We start from the raw sequence: 19,634 nt of genomic DNA, 5'->3' as shown, positions 1-19,634 counted from the left end.
TGTGTCTTGATGTTAAGGGCCTTCCCTTTACAGCCTGGCTTCTCTCTACAGGCCCTGGATGAGGAAACCACTGCATCCTTCCTCCCATCTTCCTTCTCTTCACACCTTCCTACATTTGCTTGTGTATTGAACCCAGGGTCTTGTACATGCAAGAGCTACATCCCCAGCTCCAGACATTTATGACTGGGTCAGATCCATCTCTAACTCAGAGTCCCCGAATGAGCTGTGGGCAATCCTGTGGAAGACACTGTCCACTTCTCTTCTCTGTGGGTGCCAGGAACTCCAGTGAAGTCAGGCTTGAGAGGAAAAGACTCTCTGTACCTCAGCTTGTCTGCACCGCCTCCCCCCCAAGCCCCAGTCAGGGGGTCCCAAGGGGAGGGGGGCTGCTGAGCTGAGAACTACTAATGAAGCCGCAGCCAATTAACGCCCGGGCCAGGGTTGGGGGCGGATAAAATTAGCAGCCAAGGCTGCAGGAGGGAGCTGCTGAAGGCGGGGGTGGAGAGGGTGGGCAGCTGGCTGAAGGGGGCTGTTCGCTAGCTAGCGGCTACCAGCAGGGACTCCGCCCCGCCCTCCAAACCTGCGCTGGTCCCTTCCCCCATCACCTCGTCCCAGTGCTCCCTCCCTCCCTCAGCCGTCTGCAAACTCAGCGCCCACGAAATTAGGAAGGAAAAGGAAGATCGATGACTCCAGATGCCGCAAACACCGTTCCCCTTCCCTCCCAACCTTCCCCTTCCCTCCAGCCCGGTAGAGCTTACCAGGTTGTCAGCGCGCTACCTACGCTGTCCCTGCCTCTCCATCCCACTCAAGGTCTTAAACCGTCTTTCCCCTAAATCTCCCAATTAGACCGCCGGAAGTCCTACCTCAGGTCTAATCCCCGTTCTATCTGCCTTCACTAGCGTCTTCCCACCTTAGGTAATTCCCACCTGGGCAGACTCTCACCCATTGGTTACTCACTCCTTGATAAGGTCTGAAATGAACTCCAAGGTGCTGGGTCTGTTAGCCTTTGCCTCGGTTTCCCCAATGGGCGCCAAAGAGAGATGTCCAGGCTAACTTCTACCAGACAAAAACCCACACCTACCCGCCCTCCTTTCCTACAAAGGTCTTACACAGGAGAGTATTGGATTTCGCTTTATTTTGTTCCCTTCCCCGTCTGTTTTGGCGTAGAAAAAAAAAATATCACCGAAAGGAAGCAGCCAGAGAGGGCAGGTGTAGCCAGCCGGACTAGGGGCACGGGATGGAAGTGGGGAGGCAGAGCACAGGGGCCAGGCAGAGCCCCCTGATCAAGACTTCAGCAAGGTTAGGAAGAAAGGGGGACTGACATGGGGCACGCAGAACGGGAGAGGACTAGATGGGCTGGGGCTTTTAGACTTTTACAGTCCTGGATGGGAGGAGAGGAGAGGACCCACGCTCGGGGAAAGAAAATGCCAGGCCAGGCGTCATTAATACTGCGGTGTGGGCAAGAGTATTCGTAGGGAACCCTAAGAAAACCTCAAGTCCCACCTACTCTGGGGCTATGCTCTTGCCCCTGTAATTTACCGTTTGAAGAGACTACCCCAGCCTCGGGGACACTCGGTACCACAAGGAAATGGAGGACCACACTGGCTGATAGTCCCGGGGAAGGCTGTTTTCCTCCACCTTACCCATAGCGGAAGAAGTGGGATCACTCACAGGAGCATGGGGTATACAGGGAGGGGTCCCACCTAGTGAGACTGCGACCTGGTGGGAAGCTCGGGGACCAGGACAGGGGCGTTATCCAAAGTAGGGGTGCTCACTCTGGAAGTTATAGTCTGGGCACACCTTCTGCACCAGTTTGTAGTCAAAACTGAGGAAGGAGACGAAGATACAGATGACTTTGAAGGGCTTGGCGCAAAGCCAGGCGGCCTGGCTCTGCGTGTGCTCGGTGAAGCACACCTGCGACGGGTCGTACAGGCACGGGCGGTGCTTGCGAGCGCGGTTTGTCTTTTCATATTCCACGTGGCAATTAAAAGCGCGCGACTCTTTGGACCCGGGAACTCCTAGCGCGCCTCCGAGTGGGCCGGCAAGTGCGCCCCCAAGGTTGCCCCCCAACCCCTGTCCCGTCATCCCCAAAGGGGGCCCCAGTCCAGGAAGCACCCCTTCTAGTGCCAGCGTGGACTGTAGAGGGTGGGGGGCAGGCCCAGGCAGCCAGACGCCCCCGAACTCCACACGCTTGGAGGGCGGCACGATACTGACACTTAGGTTACCCAGGCTGGACGAATTGTGACGAAAGTACACACTGAAGGTACCATTCACATGGTCCACGATCTTGCCGGTCACCAGCAGCGAGAACTTGAGGGTATGCACGCGAAAGTAAAAGTCCCCCCAGCCGAAAATCTTCTTGGCGCGGGCCGCTTTAATGGATGGCTTCCTCTTGGTGCGCGGCACGGGCGGGCCACCGGCTGTCCCCGGCTTGGCCAGCGCCCCGGTGTGGTTAGCCGGCCAAGCCCAGCTCCAGGAGCGTGCGGTGCCCAGGCCCTCAGAAGACGCGGGCGCTGGGAGCTGCTGGCCGTGGGCGCCCCCTCCGGCCATGGCGGGACGCAGGTCCAGGTATTGGGGCCTCCCGGACTCCACGATCTGGCCACAGACAGTCTGTGTGGGAAGAAAGAAGAGAGAAACCGCTGTGGGTTGCTGGCCTGGGCAACCCACAGCAGTGGCTCAGGAGTGTGTTCCGGGGTCAGACATTGAAGCCCTTTCAAGCTCTGTGATCTTGGTCAAGTCACTTCGTGTATCCGGACCGTAGCTTCTATATCTGAGAAGTTATTGATCGACCCAGGGTTGTCACAGAGCGCCAGGGTGGGCATAAAGACAAAGCTAGCTTTGATGTGGGTGGGGAAAGGGAGAGGTCTTTTTTGAATAGTCTGGCCTGTAATGGTCCCAGTGATGGACCTGACAACCAACCGAGACCTATGTGCACCCTCAACTTCCGGCATCAGTAAAAAGATAGGAAGAGCTTCCTGGCTTCTGTAGAGACCATTTCCATCCTATCCTTCATCCTTCCCGGAGGATGAAGAACCTCTAAGAACCAATTGAGCAGAGACAATCCCAGACCATGGGGTTGAATCTTGCAGAATAAAGGGACACTCCCGCTGTCCCCAACCCCTTGGCTTAGAAGGGCTGGAGGAGCCACCCTGCCCGCCCATGGTGCTGGCCTGTCTCAGGTGGCCAGGGATCTGGGAGACAGCGTTGATGCTAATACAAGATGGATAGACAGGCGGGAGTGGCCAGGCCAGGTCTCGGCCATCAATTATCTTGGGGTGTGTGTAGAGGGGGTGGCCGGGAGTGAAGGAGCAGGGAGAGAGTGACGGGAGAGTGAGAGGAAGAAATATGGAGATGGCGCTTCGGCACAGGGAGCGGGAGGGGGAGGAGCAGAGCGCGTCAGAGTGTGTCAGTCAGCCCGCACTAGACACCACCGGTAGTGTGGCCCTGACAGCTGCCTGCCAGTCCCCTGGGAGAGGCAGTTCCATGTGTGCCTGGGGTGGTGGTAATCCTGAAACGGTTGTGTGTATGTGTCCATGTGTTCTGTCTGGGGTGGCTTGTACATATTCAGTCTGTGAGGGCTGTGTCGATTGTCTGTGTGTATGTGTCTGTATGCCTATGTGTATTAGCCAGAGGAGGCCGTGTGTGTGTGTCCCCCATCTGCTCTCAATGGCTCAATGGCTAACTGTCCATTGTGTGTTTGTGCCTGGATTACCTGGGGTGGGGGGAGGTATCTGTCTGTTTCGATGTGTGAAGCTGTGTGCCAGTTTGTGGTAGTGATATGCGTGTAGCTACGGTATTTGTGTACAGGGTGACTGTGTGGTTGTCTAGAGGTGTGACTTTTCTTGTGACAGGCCCTGTGTCAGGGTCTTTCTAAGGGGGTGTCTGCAGAGTGACTGTGGTCTGTGTTCATACCACAGGAGTGAGTGTGTGTATTACACACACACACACACACACACACACACATCATGTATTTCCTTACCAGCCTTTACAAATTGTGTTTGGACAACAGGCATGCTGACTTGCAGGCTGAGGGTACAGGGGTAAAGGGCCTGGGAACACAAGTGACCCCTCTGTTTGTATACACCTGAGTCTATATATACACTACATTCACAGAGGACAGGAATGGCCGAGCTGGGCTAGAATCTCTACTGGCTGGTCTCCGTCCCCGCGACGCTGCTGCGATCCTGGGTTATTAATGCTGCCGCCACCCGCTCGTCATACATATTTATTGCCCCCCTCATGTCTTCTCCTATCCAGCCCTCCTCCCAACCCAGGTGAGGGTGGTGGAGGTGGTGAGAGTGATTGACTCATGCAGACAAGCTCGAGCTGGCATCTAACGCCCAGAGGGTGTGCCTGAGTAGGACTAGGGACAGAAGCTTAGGATAGAGATGGGGGCAAGGAAGAAGCTCCGGGAGGTGGAGATGTATTAGAGGTAGGAGTGGGTAAGGCTTCAGAGAAAGCCAAAGGGTGGGTTGTTGAAATCTTACCCCCTAATCTCTACCTCTCTTTTGCTCTTGAACAAACCCCTTTTATTTCCAGTAAAGTCCTATTTCCAGCTGGACCAGTCCCCCCACTTCCCGCAAGCTGCTCATGCTAGGACATCAAATGCCTCCAAGCTACTACTTCTTAGGACATCCTTGCATTCTTTGCCCTGCACCCAACCCCGGGGGACCTGCTCAGGGCTGGTAGCTCAGTCTCCTCAGAGGAAGAGGTGAGGAGGAAATGAGGTTTAGCAGGGCAGAGAGAGGTGCCAGGATGTCCCCCCACCTCTGATCCCAGACAAATTGCTGTCTCTGCTTCTGTGATCCTGGCAAATCCCTGGGCTTTGGTACCCCCACCCACCCACCCACTGCTGGAGTGAGCTAAGATAAAAGGGAAGAGTTGGGGTGGGGGAGGCAGCTGAAGCGACCTTGGAGGGGTGGGGAGCTCGGACTGGGAGGGGTGAGAGTCTGAAAGGAAACGAGCCGAGAAATGGGAACACGGAATAAAATAAAATAAAATCCTCCCTCTGGCTTCCTTGATCGCTCACGATCGCTCTCCCTCTCTTGCTCTCTCTCCTTCTCTCTCTCTCTCCTCTCCCTCTCTCCCTTCCCTCCTTCTCTCTTTTCCCTTTCCCCACTCTTTTCTCAACCTCTCTGTCTCAGTTTCTCCTCCCCCCATTCTATCTCTGATTTCCAGTCCTGGGGAGTACTCCCCTTTTTCTTTCTGTCTGTCCTGCTTGTTTCTAGCAATGGAAGGGGGGCATCTCTGTCTGTCCTTCTGGTTGTCTGTTTCTGGCAATCGATGGGGGGGGCAGGAAACACAAGGTAGTATTTGGAGCTCCTTTTTGCCAGAGCCCCCCCCCCCCAAGGACTGAGGGCCTGAGCAGGGTGTTGACCAAGGGGGAAACCTCCCCAACTTGAAAGCTAGTTTAATTAAACTAATTGGGCTCAGTGACATTTGCAGAGGGGAGAGGCTAGCAGGCTGGCTGTCAGCTGGGGTAGGAGGTGGAGGTATGTGGTGGTTAGGGGGGCTTTCAGCAGACTCCTTCAGGCCTATTCGGAAGGAGCTCAGCCAGAAACACTTTGCCCCAAGGCAACAGGCCCACGCACCTGAGGGGGGAGTTGAGGCCACCTCCTGATGCTAAACAAACTCCATCAAGGCTCATTGGGGATAGGCCGGCTGGGGATAGAGAGGGAGGATCCGGCTGTCAGGCCCCCTTAGCCGCATTGCAGGGTGCACTCCCCCGGGGCCTCCAGACTAGTCCGTTGCGTTTGGGTCAGAAAGAACTTACAATTCATCAGAGGAAGAAAACAATTTAGGCCCTGGTTGGGGAAGCAAGCGGTAGAATACAGAGTCCCTGCAAGTAGACAGCCATCTCTGCAGTCAGGTCAGGGTGGGGTGGCGTCTGGCTGGGAACTGGGAATAAAGATGGTGTGTATGGTGGGGGGGGTGGACAGGACGGGACAGGGACAGCCTGAGGTGAGCACTAGGGCAGAGATGGTCTGGGACTAGGATTGAGTACCTGGCTGGTAGGAGCATAGGGTATGAAGATGAAGATCCTACAAGGGTAGACCGGGGGACAAGACCGGGAGAGAGTGGAAATGACCAGGTATTGGGCAGAGACCTAGAAGGCGATGATGGGTCAGAGACCAGAAGAGTGGAGGATGGGACAGGCAGTCAATGACAAATGGGCTCTAGAGACTGGCTGGCATTGAAGATGGGCCAGGGAGACAGTCGTGGGGACAGGATGGGGCAAAACAGAAAGGGAGGAAGGAAGAAGGAGGCTGATGGATGGATAGATACCCAGGAGATGGGGTAGGGGAAGCCACTGGGGGACTGGAATGGGGGATAGGGAACCAGGAAAGTGATGGTCAGTGTGAAAACAGACAGGGCCTTAAGGACAGGTATTCAGAGGAGACAGGAAGAGGCAGAAGGCCAGCTTCAGCATCAAGTTTGGGAGGGGGCCAGGCAAGTGGAGGCAAAGATACCTCTTGCAGAGTAGAGGTGAGGGCCTGCTGGTGAGGTGGGCTCTGGGCTCTGTCCTTGGGCCAATCGCCCTCTCCCCCGCAGCCCCACCCTCTCGCCTGCCCGCGGCCTGCTGCGCAAGGCTCACCGTTATCTGAATTTTGATTTTATTTTATTTTATTTTATTTCCTTGCTTCCTAGAGCCGGCGCGGTCCCCCCGGGAACGGCTGCCCCCCGCCCCCCGCCCCGCGCCTCACTTTATTATTGCAATAAATGTGCCTATAAAGGCGCCGGCTCCAGGGCGCGGTGGGGGGGGGAGCGCGGAGCGGGGATGTAATTTCCCGAAGCCTGAGCCAGAGGGGGAGTGGGCGGGGTGGAGGTGGAGGAGGGGCGGGCATGGGAGAAGGGGAGACTCGCCAATTTCCAGTGCTCAAGGCCGCACTCTCTGCTCCCTATCCCGGCTCGCTTTTTCTACTGTATATCTTGGGAACCCCTTTGAGCTTGAACCAGAAAACCTCTCGTCACAACCTGACCACCTCTCTGTTAACCTTGTCCCCTTGCCCACGCCTATCCTGGGTTACAGGGTTCTCTCTATTCAAAGTTCCCTAGCGCCTTGCCAATTAATTACTCCTTACTGACCCCTCCAAGGGTCCTTTCACCTACCTGCTGGCTTTCAAGGTTTTATCTTGCCTCTCTCCAACTATGGGTCCCCGACCCCCGTGACTCTTCTTTACCTGCCGTCTGCTTTCTAACCAAATATCTCCACTGTCATCTCCTTCTAGAGCCCTATGTAGCTCCTCACCCAGCCCAACCATGACCCTCTGGAAATTCTCCTTCCAACGGTGCCCCTCCCATTCAGGATGTGAGGTTTGGCTGCTAGCTCTGGCCCAAGGGGGCTGTCACTTTAGACACTCCTCCAGTATCCCTGGCCCAGCTGCGGCCCCTGATTACCCCCAAATCCCAGCCAGCAGTTCTGGGACCAAGCCCAGGCTGTGCGTGCCTAAGTGGCCCAGCCAGAGATTAGGGGGCTTGAGGAGGGTAAGGAGGTAGTGGTTGGCACAGGGGTTGTGACTAGCCTAGACTGAGAGCCCTGTGTAGCTGTAATCCTTCCCTGAGGCAGGATAGAACTGAAAGGTCCCACAGGGCCCCCGTCCCTGCCCTCCCCCAGCTAATTAGTAATTAGTGATTAGTGATTAGTGACTATTGATCGCCTGCTGTTTTTCCCAGTAGGCAGCTGCTTTGGCAAGGGGCAAGGAAGACAGAGATATAGAGGGAAAGGGGGTTGAAGACCATATTGGAAAGATCTTGAAGCAGCCAGTCCAGCCCAGAAGCCAGAGCCCCTGGAGCGATGGAAGCCAGGGGAACCAGAACCAGAGAGGAGTCTCAGGAGCCTAGAAGTAGAGGAGGAAACAGAGAACTCCTAGGGGAGGCTGGGCGGGCAGCATTGATGGTCAAGATTTCCCCATGAGCTGCTTTAAGAGCTGTCCCCATCAACAGCTCAGCCTAGTGTCAGTCTCACCTCTTGCCCACTCCCAACTCTGGCATCCAGATATCTCAGAATGCAGGCACACTCAGGAGTGCACATACATGTTCACAATCAGGTGAACATCTCTGAGGCTCACAATCCATGCTTGCTCACACTCAAAGCTAGGAGCACACTCCCAGACCCAGATTCACACGCAAATAACAGATGTGCTCCAGCATGCAAATACATCAGAGACCCCCGGGGGGTCTATGCATGTTCACACAGCCTACTGTTCTACTCATAAGTCCATTGGGGAACAGATTTCCTTATACTACCCTATGCAAAGTAACAGGTATTCACACACTACACATAAACACAGACCCTCACATGTCCACAGGCTGGACCAAATGGCAGACAGGCACTTCCCTGCTGATTCCGACATAGCCTTTCCACAGCTGAAGCTCTCTCACAGGAAGACAGATTCTCATCTCTCCCATCACCCTCATGCTTTCTCTCCCTGAAGTCTCTACCAGATGTTTCCTTCCCCTTCAGGGGGCAAAGGAAATTAAACCAGATCTGTCCATGGGGGAGTTAATTTGATGGGAAGAGAGTGGAGAAAGCCTGTGGGGGTGGGGGAAAGGATCAGGGCAATATATCCTTCCCTCCTCCGTGACCCCAGGCCTTCTCACACTGTGGTTTTCGGCCTGACCCTCTCCTGCAGTCTTCCTGGGTGAAACCAGGCCTCAGGTTCAAAGGAAGCTCCTGGAAGAGGGAGTGATTTTTACACCGGGGGAGGGCTCTTTTCTTTTCTTTTTTTCCATTCATTTATTCTTTCTTATTTATTTATTTATTGCCCAGTTTCCGCTCCCTCAAGGTCACTAGGCAGCTGGGCTTGAAAGAATCCGAGGTCTCTATTACTGACTCACTGGAGCAATGTCTACCCTACTGTAGTTATGGGGAACACCACACCGGGCCTGGGGTCCAAGTGTTTTAGAGGAGAATAACTGGACTCTCTTAAAGGCTGGGGGTTGAGGTCTAAGAGTGAGGGCTTGTAGAGCCAATTGGTTACCCTTAAACTAGGTAGGTCATAGTTGAGGAAGGAAGTTGGGGGGGCTGAGTCTAAACCACCCTTGTGGATCACACTTCAGGGCACAAATAGACGGCAGTGCTACGAAGCAGACACTATCACCCATGCAAGATAACGTCTCCACAGCATGCCAGCATAGACATTCACCCTGGGTCCCAGTGCCTGGATTCCCTGGACATATGCTGGCACACAAGGGCTGGTTTTAACCCACACACTCCTCATCAGCACGTATGAGCCCATACGGGCTGAAGATCTCAAGTCGGGCAGGATAAGGTCTGGGCCTTTTTAGCCTTTGGGTCTTCACCCAGAAACCCCAGGAAAAGAGACAGTGAGAAGGGTGGGGGCAGGGAGGAGATGGAAGGAGAGACTCCCCTCCCAGACAACAACCCCTGTCCACCAGGCGGGAGAGGGGGGTGTGTCTGTGAGGTTGTGCAGGGGAGATGGTGTCTCCGCGGGAAATGGAATGGGATATTGTAGCCAAGTTCAGCCCTGCTGGTGTGGGTCCGTGTAAGTGCGTGTACCTGGGTAATGTGTGCCCGGATCGCAGAGCCTACCTGGCATTGTGACAAGTAAGGAGAAGAGAAATGGTAAGGTGGAGGGTGAGGGGTAGAAGGACGGAAAGACAGAGAGGGAGGCAAGCGAGGTAGGTGCGGAAAGAAGGCTAGGCTAACACCCGTTGGCTTGTCTGTCTGTCTCGCACTCCTTCTCTGTCTGGCGCACTCGCGGGTCGCGCTTCGTCCCCTCCCCCGTCGCGCCTGAAGCCGACCTGAGCCCGGCCTCCACCCTGCACCTTCTTCTAACCCTCAGCCAACTTGCTGGGTGCGTGCCAGTCCTAAAGCGGGCAGTCTGTCTGTCCGCGTCCCCCACGACGCACAAAGTTGGGACGCTTAGTGCTGGGGGCGGGGCGGACGCACGGAGCCCCCTGGCATGCAGGGTTCTTCGTGTCCCGGACCCCGCGCCTTGGCTTTGCCACCCTTACCTTCCTAAGGAGCCAAGGACCAAAGAGCAAGAGGAGCCATTCCGGGAGCAGCCGCATCTTCCCGGGCGGCCGAGCGGGTCGGGCAGGGCGGGTCCCGGGGCGGGCTGGACTGGGCGCAGGGCGAGGGGCTCCGGGCAGAGGGTGGCGGCGCGAGCAGCGGGAGCGGGCGGCTCGGCCCGCGGACTGAGCGCGGAGCAGAGCGCGGCACTGGGGGCGGGGCGCGGGCGGGGGAGAAAGTTGGGTCTGAGTCGAGCGGGCGGGGAGGGGGGGCGGGGCTCCGCGGTGCTCCAATCGCGGCCGCGCCCCGCGCGCCCCCTCCCGCCCAGCTGGGGGCACGGAAGGTGACTTTCACCGTGACACACCCCGGACACGCCCCTGGCTCAGGTGTGAAGCTGGAGAGGGTCAAGGGGTTTGGGGGGCGGCACCCCAAAGACCACATCTTGGGGCAGATGAGGGCTAGGACAGGGTGTGGGACTCTGGGCTCTAGACTGTGAGGAGGAAGGGGGCGTCGCGGAGCATGAGCCCTGTCGCCAGGTTAGGCGGGACCCTGATCCTATGATACCCGAGGTGGGTGGGTGGGGTGTTTCTAGGATCCTGGCAGAGGTAGGTCTAGGGCAGTGATCGGGACAGGGACCGAGGTGAGGGCGGGCGGGCGGGGCCTCGGGCGACTAGCACTGAGCGCAGCGCTGACGGGGATGGATGGGCGCCCCGCGGCTCATTCGGCCTGGAGATGAGAATCATTGATCACGGACGGAAACCCCATCACGTCTGTCAATAGGGCTGACAAACGGCGCCCGCCGCCCTGTCCCCGCCCCGCATCACCTCTGCAGTCCTCGGACCCCTTGGCTAGACTGGTTTTTTTAAGTTAGCCCCTTGACCCGCACTGCTGACCCTTGCCCAATCCAGAGCACCCTTGTTTGGGGGCTGGGCAGGAAGTCCTCAGTGCCGTCTGCCCAGCCTCTTGGTACAATCCCATCTTCTCTCCCACAATCCCATCTTCCACTCCCAGCTCTCCTCATCCCGTCCCCTTCCCTGTCTATCTCTGTCCTTGTCTCTGTCCCCGGCTCCAACACGATCTCTGTTCTCATCCTCTGGGCTGTTTCTTCGCATTTCCTCCTCTCACTGGTCTCTCTCCCCTGCCCAGGGAGTCTTCAGCTGTCAGCTGTTGCTATGCGCTGTGGCTGAGGAGATAGTATGACCAACACTGAGACAGCAAGAGATAGGACCAAGCAAAGAGATAAAGAGACAGACCCACACCCCAAGGTACTGTCTCCAGTCATACCTCGCTGTTATAGTACCCTGCTACACTGTAACAGTGAGGCCACATTCACACACAGACAGCATACACAGACAGACACACACGAGTTATACACACAGGAATATACAGTGATATACAGAAACAGCTAGCTACCCAAAGTACCCTCTTGCCTCAACAGAGCCAAATACCCACAGGGTTACACACACACACACACACACACACACACACACACACACACGGAGGCAATCTGAAAGACAAGCCTGGGAATACGAAAAGAACAGACACACAGGATGTGACAGACACCAAAAAGAGGGTCAGAGAAAGGACAGGTGTATACTTGGTGACACCCAAGGAGACAAAAAACAGGGAGCAGTGATTTGCAGTGTAGTCAACACTGAAAGAAAAAAGACAGGGTGTGACAAAGTGTCAGGAACAAGGCCAAATGGCTGACCAGGGCTGACCCCAAGCACAGGAGCTGCCTCAGTTCTGGGTGAAAGCAAAGGGTAGTCCCACATCCTGGGTGCCCAGAAGTCCATGGCCAAAGTCTCCAACTGTAGCAGACCTGACCCTCCCCATCACCAATTTAGCTAATCTCAGGGCCTCCAATTCTCTCATGGATTACAAGTGCATTCTCACATACACACACATGCACAGTACTTATCTCTAGGTCTTTACCCCCTCTCTCCCTGAATCTTTCCATCTGAGAATATCTGCTTTTCAATCTGATATGGATCAGTCAGTGTCTTCTTGGTTTTTGAGACTCCCTTCCATTTGGCTGGGTGGCTGTTGGGAGACCGGTGCATCCTTCTGGTCCTGGCCAGTAGAGGGAGGGTGCTAACCGAAAGGGTGTGCTTTCTAAAGCGGCAGCTGGGGGCTGTCTTGCTCTACCCGGGATCTTGAGGTGACAGGCAGAGAATCAGTGGTTCCCGAGGGGTGGGGGGCTACAGATGCAGGCTGGCAGAAGGAGGGGGTGGAGAGGGTGGGACTGTTGGTGGTGGGGAACGAGCAGGCTCTGGGGGAGGGAAAGAAGATAGCTGACAGAGGATGGAAGGGTCAGCGCAAAATAGCCCCAGGGAAGGAAGCAAGGGCTGGGCTAGGGTCCTCGGAGGCAGGTGCATAATTAGTGTGGGGAGCTTTAGGATAAGCAGTGTTACAGCAGTGTAGATGCCACCTGGTGGCCAGAAGGAGCCACAAGTCAACAATTAAGGATCAACAATGACTACCACCCCCAGTCCCCATTTTATTCCCAGCAGGATTGCTCATCCCAGAGCCCTAAGGAGTCTGGGGAAGCTAGGAAGACCTCAGAGCAGGGCTTCAGGGATGAAGTTGGAGATAAGATTGAGGATGAGGGAAAAGGAGGGTCTTGTCTCTGGATATATATCTACCCATAAGCTTCCCCGAGGGAAGGAATCGAGGGAGAAATACCCCGGGGAAGCCAGTGAGGGTCGGGGTGAAAAGCTGGACTGATCCTTTGAGAGTCATTGTTTGCTGCTGTTGGGAGAACAGGGTTCTAACCCTCCCCAGTCCTGGACAGTGTAGAGCCGCATATCTGCATGGGGTTCATTCCCCTTTGAAAGAGGTTCAAGGAGATCTGGAACCACTTAGATGGTGTCTTTTCCTGATCAACTCCTGGAACATCTGAAGTGTTTTGTTGAGATGCATATGTTGTAAGCTGATGGGTAAACTGGGCCTTGCCAGCTCTCCTCCCCTCTGTCCCCTAACCCAGGTATTTCATTGAAAAAAAAAAATCCTTCTGTGTGTGCCAGAGCATACGTATGGAGGTCAGAGGATAATTTTATGGAGCTGGTTCTGCCCACTCTTATGTGAGCTCAGGCTGGCAGGTTTGCACAGGCAAGTGTTTTGCCCACTGAGCCGTCCTGTTGGCCTCACAGACAGGGTTTTACTCTTAGGTCATTAAGAGTAAGATGTCAACATTTCAAAAGGAGCACGGAGCAGAGAGCAGCAGTACCAGACCATCCTGAAAACCTTCATTACCCAGCGTACTTATTTCTTCTAGGGTGGTATCTCACTGTGGGGCTGGTGTAGGGCAAGTGTACAGTGAAACACATCTCTGAGTCAGTGTACAGGGGCCAAGAGACACCAGATCCAACCCGCATAAGTTACATCATAAGGCTCAAGGTCATACACCAAGAAAACCAGCTTTTCCCTTCCATAGCAAACCGTAGGATGGACTGGGGCTGGAGAAATGGACCTTAGGAGTCTCAGGCCAGCCTCCAGCATGCAGCAAGGCTCCCTCTGGTGGCTGCAACAGGCAAGCACAGCCCCAGCTCCCAAAGTCTCACATTAGCATGCAGACACAGTGTTTTTTTCTTTTCTTTTTTTTTCCTTTTTTACAATTTTATTTATAACAATATCTGTGTTATTTAGTTGTAAAGGAATTCAGCAAAAATTATTAAAACGTTCACGTCCCCAAAATGGGGCTGCCCGCTTGCCCTTCCTTGGTGTGCCCCAACTCTTCCTGGTCCTCAGGGGAGGGGAGGCTGGGGGACAGTTACCAAAGATGTGTTCAGCCCTAGGAGCCGCAGAGGGGGCACTAGAGAGGGGAGGACCTGTCTGGAAGGGGTACCGAGCACGGCCATCTCTGAGGTGCTCCTAAAAGTAGGAACTGGGGCTTCCCTCAACTAAAAAACTCCTTCCTCAGCTAGAGCCAAATCTTCCAGACAGGGTCAGCAGAGGATTCCTCCTCCCCAGAACTAACCCCAGAGAGCTGAGGAAAGGAAAGCTGGGACACGGAGCCCTGTTGAGTGTCTTGCACAGGTGGGGGGCTGTGCCACCAGCTTCCAGGGGTATGTTCGGTAGGGAACATGTGGGCTCCTTCATACCTTTGAGTGACAGAGCCCTCCCCGCCCCCCTCAAGGCAGTGTGGGGGGGAATGTTGAGGAGCAGGCAGGAAGGAAATGCAAAGAGATAATACTGTGCTTGCTTGCTCACTCACATATAAAAAGTAATTCCTTCATTTTTACATTTGTACATCCGGCAGGGCCGGAGAAGGGCTGGCTGGGGGACGGGGGGCTCATTGAAAGACTCGTGTGGCAGGGGGCTTTCTGGGGACGTCCATTTGCGGCAGGGCCCTATGCCAAGGGATCCCCTATCTCGTCTTCAGGTCCCCGGCCCAGAAGTTCTCGCTTCTCGTCTGTGCTGGCCAGGGAGTGGCGGCTGCCATGGCCCCCCATGTAGAGTGTGGCGTATACTGGGTTGGTGAAGTTGGTAGGCTGAAAAAAAAAAGAAGGGTTTCATATTGTTAGAGTACCCTAGCTCCCACCTCTGTGCAACACTTTTGGTTACCTTGATCACCCCTCACCCAGCCTTTGGACCCTGCTCCAGAAGGCCTCTTTGATGGCCTTCAGCATACCTTGTCAGGGTCAAGGGCAAAATCAGCATCCAGGAGGCCCCCGACGTCATCGGACTCTCCACCTTCATACATCTTATAGGTGGGATTTCCAATCTCCACATTCATGGCCCCGTTGGTCATCCGCTGATGCTGGAAGCCCTTAGCCCTGGGGAGAGGCAGAAGTCAGGGAACCGTTGATCTTGGTGAGGTTATCGTATTGTAAAATGACAGCCAGAACTTCCCAGACTCCCAGTGGCTCACCCTCGGACTCGCCGCTTATACCAGAAAACCGCGCCTGCCACCAGAAGCAGCAGGAGGAGCAGCAGCAGAGGGATCAGGATGGAGGCCATATCTGGAGAGAGAAGTCGGGAAACTGAGTCTGAAGCCTAGGGAGATGGGAGGCGTAAGGTTCTTGCTCTAGGTCTTGGCAGCCCTGCCCTCCCCTCCACTTACGCCCGGGCTGTTGCTGACTGACAACCTGCTCCTCGCACCGGGGTCCTGTCATATGGGGCGGGCACCTGCAGGCAAGAAAGCAAAACTCAGTGGGCCGGCATCACCTCCACGACCAATTTAGCTGCAGGAACTAGGGGATTATATCGTTCCTTTGGTCAGATTTGAGGAGGAGGGGCCAGCCTGTGCCCGGTGAGGCTCAGGGCCAACTCACTGGCACTCTGGCATCATCTTGCTGTTCATGGTGCAAGAGCCACCATTGCTACAGTGATCGATGCAGGTCAGACAACTGGGGGCTACCCGGCCATCAGTGCAGCTGTGGAGAGGAATCAAAAGCTGGAGCTGGGGCTTGCAGAAGGGTATCTGTGATGCTAGTAGAGGAATAGGGCCAGGAGGGGCAGGAGAGGGGGTGGGGCCGAAAGGGGCAGGGTACGGGGCGGGGCCAGGAGGGGCCAGATAAGACCATGCAGTTTCCATGGAGCAGAATGTGGAGGCGGGACCTTCACTCACTTGCACGTGACATCTCCGGTCTGCTTATTGACCACACAGGCTCCTTGGAGACAGCGACTACACTTGTTCACCTCACACCTTGGTCCCTCAAAGTAGACGGTGCAGCGACATTGACGGGAGCCATCAGCGGCCATCTGACACGTGCCAAAGTTCTCACAGAAACCTGAGCACTGCCCTGTAACCATAAGCCCCACCTTCCTAAGGATCTACCATGCAGGGTCAAGGCGAGTCCAGGACCTATGCATGACTCCCAGCCCCTCCTGAGCCCCCGCAATTGCCCCGCCACAGACCCCAGGACACTAGGATGACCCGAAGCATTCCGACAGCATTCCTTTTGTTGAATGATCCTGATGCCTGGAGGCTCGCTATACCAGGAAGGTGTGCCAACCTGGTGGGCGGCACCCACAGCTGGGGCTTGGTTCATCTGCATATGTCTTCCATCCTCTTGACTTCCCCCTTTGTGTTCCAGCTCCCCTCTTCCTTCCCTGGGGTTGGGGTGAATACTCACGGTACTGACAACGGTCACCCAGGAATCCAGGTAGACATCGGCACTGGGGCTGGTTGCCCTGGTTGACGGTGCAGGTGCTGTTGTTAGCGCAGTAGCCTGCACACACCTGCTGGATGCATTTGGGGCCCGTGAAGCCCGTGGGACAGCGGCATGTGGGCATACCTGGTGGGAGAGGATCTGTGAGTAGGACCATGGCACTGGGTTCCACCTGGGCCTATAGCAGGGGTCCTGGGGACGCGAAGACTAGATAGAGTGGATACTGGGACGACAGAAGGACCAGGCGAGGAGAGGTTGGGGACCAGGATGATGTTAGAGGACCAGTCCTGATTGGTGGCATACCAGATGGAGAAGCCGCACAGGTGCCTCCATTGCGACAGTATTCCCAGCACTGGTCCAGCTCACACTTATCGCCTGTGTAACGGGGCTGACAGCGGCACTTGGGCTGCCTCCGAGCATTGAGGAAACAGCTACCACCATTGAAGCACTGCAGGGTGCAGGTTCCAGGCCTAGGGGCTGCGGTAAGAACTCATCAGGGCAGGGGAAGGAGATCAAAGGTTAGGGGAGCCAGAGGCTATAGGGAAGGGATTCTTGGGTACCCGGGCAAAGGGGTATGCATACCATCTGGAGGGGGTGTTGGAGAGGGCACAGGCACACAGGTGCCATTATCCAGCCTCTTTCCATTGGGACAGGTGCAGACAGGCCCGCTGGGGCTCAGGAGACACAGCCATTCACATTTCTTGCGGTCGCAGGGGTTGGTCACTGCAGGTGTTGGAAGGGGTCCATGTTGAGCCGTGCAGACTTAGAAAGTCCTTCTTCTCACTAACCCCCACCCTCTACACACACACCCCAGGTTTTCCCTCTGATGCACCTTCAGGCTGCTTGTGTTGATGGTACAGGACCACATCAGAGGCATGGCTCAGACCCCCAGTCAGGTTGATCAAGGGGCTGTGTCCAAACTTGTGGATCTTGAAGACACGATTATTGATGTAAGTGACTCCATAGATGTAGTCCTCAAACACATCGATGCTGAAGGGGTGACTTAGGCCTGGGTAGGGGGGAGAATCGGGTTAAATCAAGACAGGTACCCGGGCCTTGGACCCACTCTTTAAGACACCTGTCAGTGTAGGCACTTTAAACCTAACATATTTAGAACAAACTATCTTTGCTGCTGGCAAAAGGTCTCATGACCCCAAGACTTCTTGATTTTTTGTTGTTGTTTGTTTTTTTGTTGTTTGTTTTTTGTTTTTTGAGACAGGGTTTCTCTGTGTAGCCCTGGCTGTCCTGGAACTCACTCTGTAGACCAGGCTGGCCTCTGAACTCAGAAATCCACCTGCCTCTGCCTCCCAAGTGCTGGGATTAAAGGCATGTGACACCACTGCCCGGCTACCCCAAGTCTTCTGGGCTCACAGGAGACTTCAGCTCTCTCTCCCCTCATCTGCCAAGCTCTTCCACCCCTGCTGACCCCACACAACCTGATACTCATTGGTAGAGTGAATAAATGGTCAGATGGGTGTAGGCCCACAGGCTGGCTGGGGGGCCAGGCTTCTGGAAGGATCTGAGCAATGCAGTGAGATCTTTGGGCTCAGTGGGAAGTCCGATGACGATGTTGGGGACCAAGGCTGCCAGCGCCCTCTCACCTCGTTTGCTGTCAGCAGCCACAATAGGATCAGTGCCGTTGAGCCGGATGCTGCCGATGACCGAAAGCTTGGCATCTGCCCAGTATAGCCGTTCATTGTGATAGTCCACAGCCAGACCTGGGGTGAGAGAATGCTGTCAGACACCAGCGTCTGTCACGCCAGGCTGGGCACAGAGAACAGAGCCACCTCTGCTTGTTATCCACAGCAGCCCTACCCTGCTCATATGACCTCCCCCAGTTGCCCATCCGGGAAACGCTCCCACGGCTCTTGGCCTGATCTGCTGGAAACCGCCTGCCCCACTGCCAGCAGGGGTGACTTTTGGTGACTTCTGAAGCAGCTGTGATCAGAGCCTGCCCCTTCCACACCCTACCCCTGCCCCAGGGACCTGTGGGCCACTGAATGTTGTCTTGCACGAGAGTCTCCCGAAGGGTCCCATCCATCGCCGCTGTTTCAATCTTGGGGTGGTTCCCCCAGTCTGACCAGTACATGGTGCTGGGAAGGGAGAAATGAGAGTGGATTGGACCCCAGGGCCAAGGAGATGGAGTGAGATGGAACAGGGGGGCACCTGCGTGGTGTGGATACTCCTGGGGATTGTGAGGAAATGCCCTGTCCCCTTCAACAAGACCCAGGAGACAGCTTCTGACCCATGCTAGCATGGTCTGCTTTAACTACAGCGTGCTAAGCCGGTAGCATCTGAGTGGGCAGAGCGACTCTGCTGGTGGCCCAGATCTTGGCCAGTAAAGCAGAGGTCAGCTATTCACCTGAGAGTCCCCGACAGTAGCTTTAGGAGGGCCAGGACTGGGGTAGCCTAGAAGCCTGAGGTCTCTGTTCCCTGCCTGTGGATGCTAAGCCTACCGCCTATCTTGAGGGCCTCCTGACACCAGCCCAGATACCGCCCCCCAGGACCCGTGCCCACCCCCTCAGAGGGTCCACCACGATGGCATGTGGCTCATCAATCATGCCCGAGATGAGAGTCTTGCGGTTCTCGCCCTTCATTTGCGCCACCTCAATCACGTCTCGGCCGGAGTCGGTCCAGTACACATTCCCAGCCACCCAGTCGATGGCAATACCCCTCGGCATCTTCAGCCCTGAAATCTAAGTGGGGTCACATGTTCAGGGACCACCATGTTTTGTCCTCCTGCTCGTCACCCCCTTCGCTACCTACCCAGCTGTTCTTCTCTGTCACCCCACACTGACATGACGACAGTCTCTAGGTTCTTTTGCTTTTGAATAGGTCTCTCTCATAGCCCAGACTGAGCTGGAACTCACTGAGTAGCTCAGGCTGACGCTTTTCTCTTGATCTTCCTTCCTCTGCTACTCATACAGCTGGAGTTACAGTCATGAGCCACCAGGCCCGGCACATTTTCATGGTTTTCTAGTTAATCCTCACTTTAAAAAAAGCTATGGGGTGGGGGCAGTAAGCGGCTCAGTGGGTAAAGGTGCTTGCTGCCAAGCCTGAGGACCTGAGTTCAATCCTTGGGACTCCTGGTAGAAACAAAGAAACTTCAAGTTGTCCTCTGACTTCTAGGTGTGCACTGTAGCATGCACATATGATGTACACGTTCACTCTCACACACCCACACACAGTGTTACACACACACTCACATGCACACACAGTCACATATACACACACCCTGTCATACACTGTCACATACACGCACACACACTCACAGTCACATATACACACACACTGTCACATACACACACACATACACTGTCACAACACTTTCACATACACTCTTACACACACACTCACACACTCAGTCACATATACACACACATACAGTCACACACACTGTCACACACATTCTTACACACACACAGTCACATACACACACACGCACACACTCATACACACAGTCACACACACTCTCAATGTAAAAATAAAAAGTAGTCTGGAGCTGGGAGTGTAGTTCGTTGCTACAGCAGCTGGCACCCATGGAG

General features: G+C 55.3%; 2 protein-coding genes across 2 annotated transcripts in view; both read right to left on the bottom strand.

Annotated features, from left to right (window-relative positions):
* Window positions 1-1,119: 1,119 nt before the first annotated feature.
* Nxph4 (neurexophilin 4) lies at window positions 1,120-10,153 on the bottom strand. The gene is made up of 2 exons (XM_028752148.1): window positions 9,976-10,153; window positions 1,120-2,607 (listed from the first exon to the last, which is right to left on the bottom strand). Exons 1-2 carry the CDS (start codon window positions 10,030-10,032, stop codon window positions 1,750-1,752), a joined length of 915 nt encoding a protein of 304 aa, XP_028607981.1. The 5' UTR covers window positions 10,033-10,153; the 3' UTR covers window positions 1,120-1,749.
* A 3,403-nt stretch (window positions 10,154-13,556) lies between these two features.
* Lrp1 (LDL receptor related protein 1) overlaps window positions 13,557-19,634 on the bottom strand; it is an 81,376-nt gene continuing 75,298 nt past the window's right edge. Inside the window, exons 77-89 of the mRNA XM_028752113.1 lie at window positions 18,607-18,785; window positions 18,076-18,182; window positions 17,691-17,807; window positions 16,922-17,098; window positions 16,672-16,812; window positions 16,393-16,566; window positions 16,054-16,215; window positions 15,546-15,720; window positions 15,250-15,351; window positions 15,039-15,103; window positions 14,847-14,937; window positions 14,607-14,751; window positions 13,557-14,466 (exon numbers count right to left, since the gene is read on the bottom strand). Of these exons, the coding sequence (XP_028607946.1) occupies window positions 14,326-14,466; window positions 14,607-14,751; window positions 14,847-14,937; window positions 15,039-15,103; window positions 15,250-15,351; window positions 15,546-15,720; window positions 16,054-16,215; window positions 16,393-16,566; window positions 16,672-16,812; window positions 16,922-17,098; window positions 17,691-17,807; window positions 18,076-18,182; window positions 18,607-18,785 (1,776 nt within the window). The 3' untranslated portion in view covers window positions 13,557-14,325. The remainder of the gene's footprint in view (window positions 14,467-14,606; window positions 14,752-14,846; window positions 14,938-15,038; window positions 15,104-15,249; window positions 15,352-15,545; window positions 15,721-16,053; window positions 16,216-16,392; window positions 16,567-16,671; window positions 16,813-16,921; window positions 17,099-17,690; window positions 17,808-18,075; window positions 18,183-18,606; window positions 18,786-19,634) is intronic.

Source organism: Grammomys surdaster, unplaced genomic scaffold, assembly GCF_004785775.1.
Source record: "Grammomys surdaster isolate TR1022 unplaced genomic scaffold, NIH_TR_1.0 125877, whole genome shotgun sequence".
In the NCBI taxonomy this organism is placed as follows: domain Eukaryota; kingdom Metazoa; phylum Chordata; class Mammalia; order Rodentia; family Muridae; genus Grammomys; species Grammomys surdaster.
The sequence above is the reverse complement of the archived record's forward strand: the minus strand, read 5'-3'. Positions and strand labels throughout refer to the sequence as shown.

Bases quoted from the DNA above. Each gene is read 5' to 3' on its own strand.
- Nxph4 (XM_028752148.1), bottom strand. From the start codon at position 10,032: ATGCGGCTGCTCCCGGAATGGCTCCTCTTGCTCTTTGGTCCTTGGCTC. The intron at 2,608-9,975 runs GTAAGGGTGGCA...CTTCCCACACAG, and splicing joins GTCCTTGGCTCCTTAGGAAG to ACTGTCTGTGGCCAGATCGT.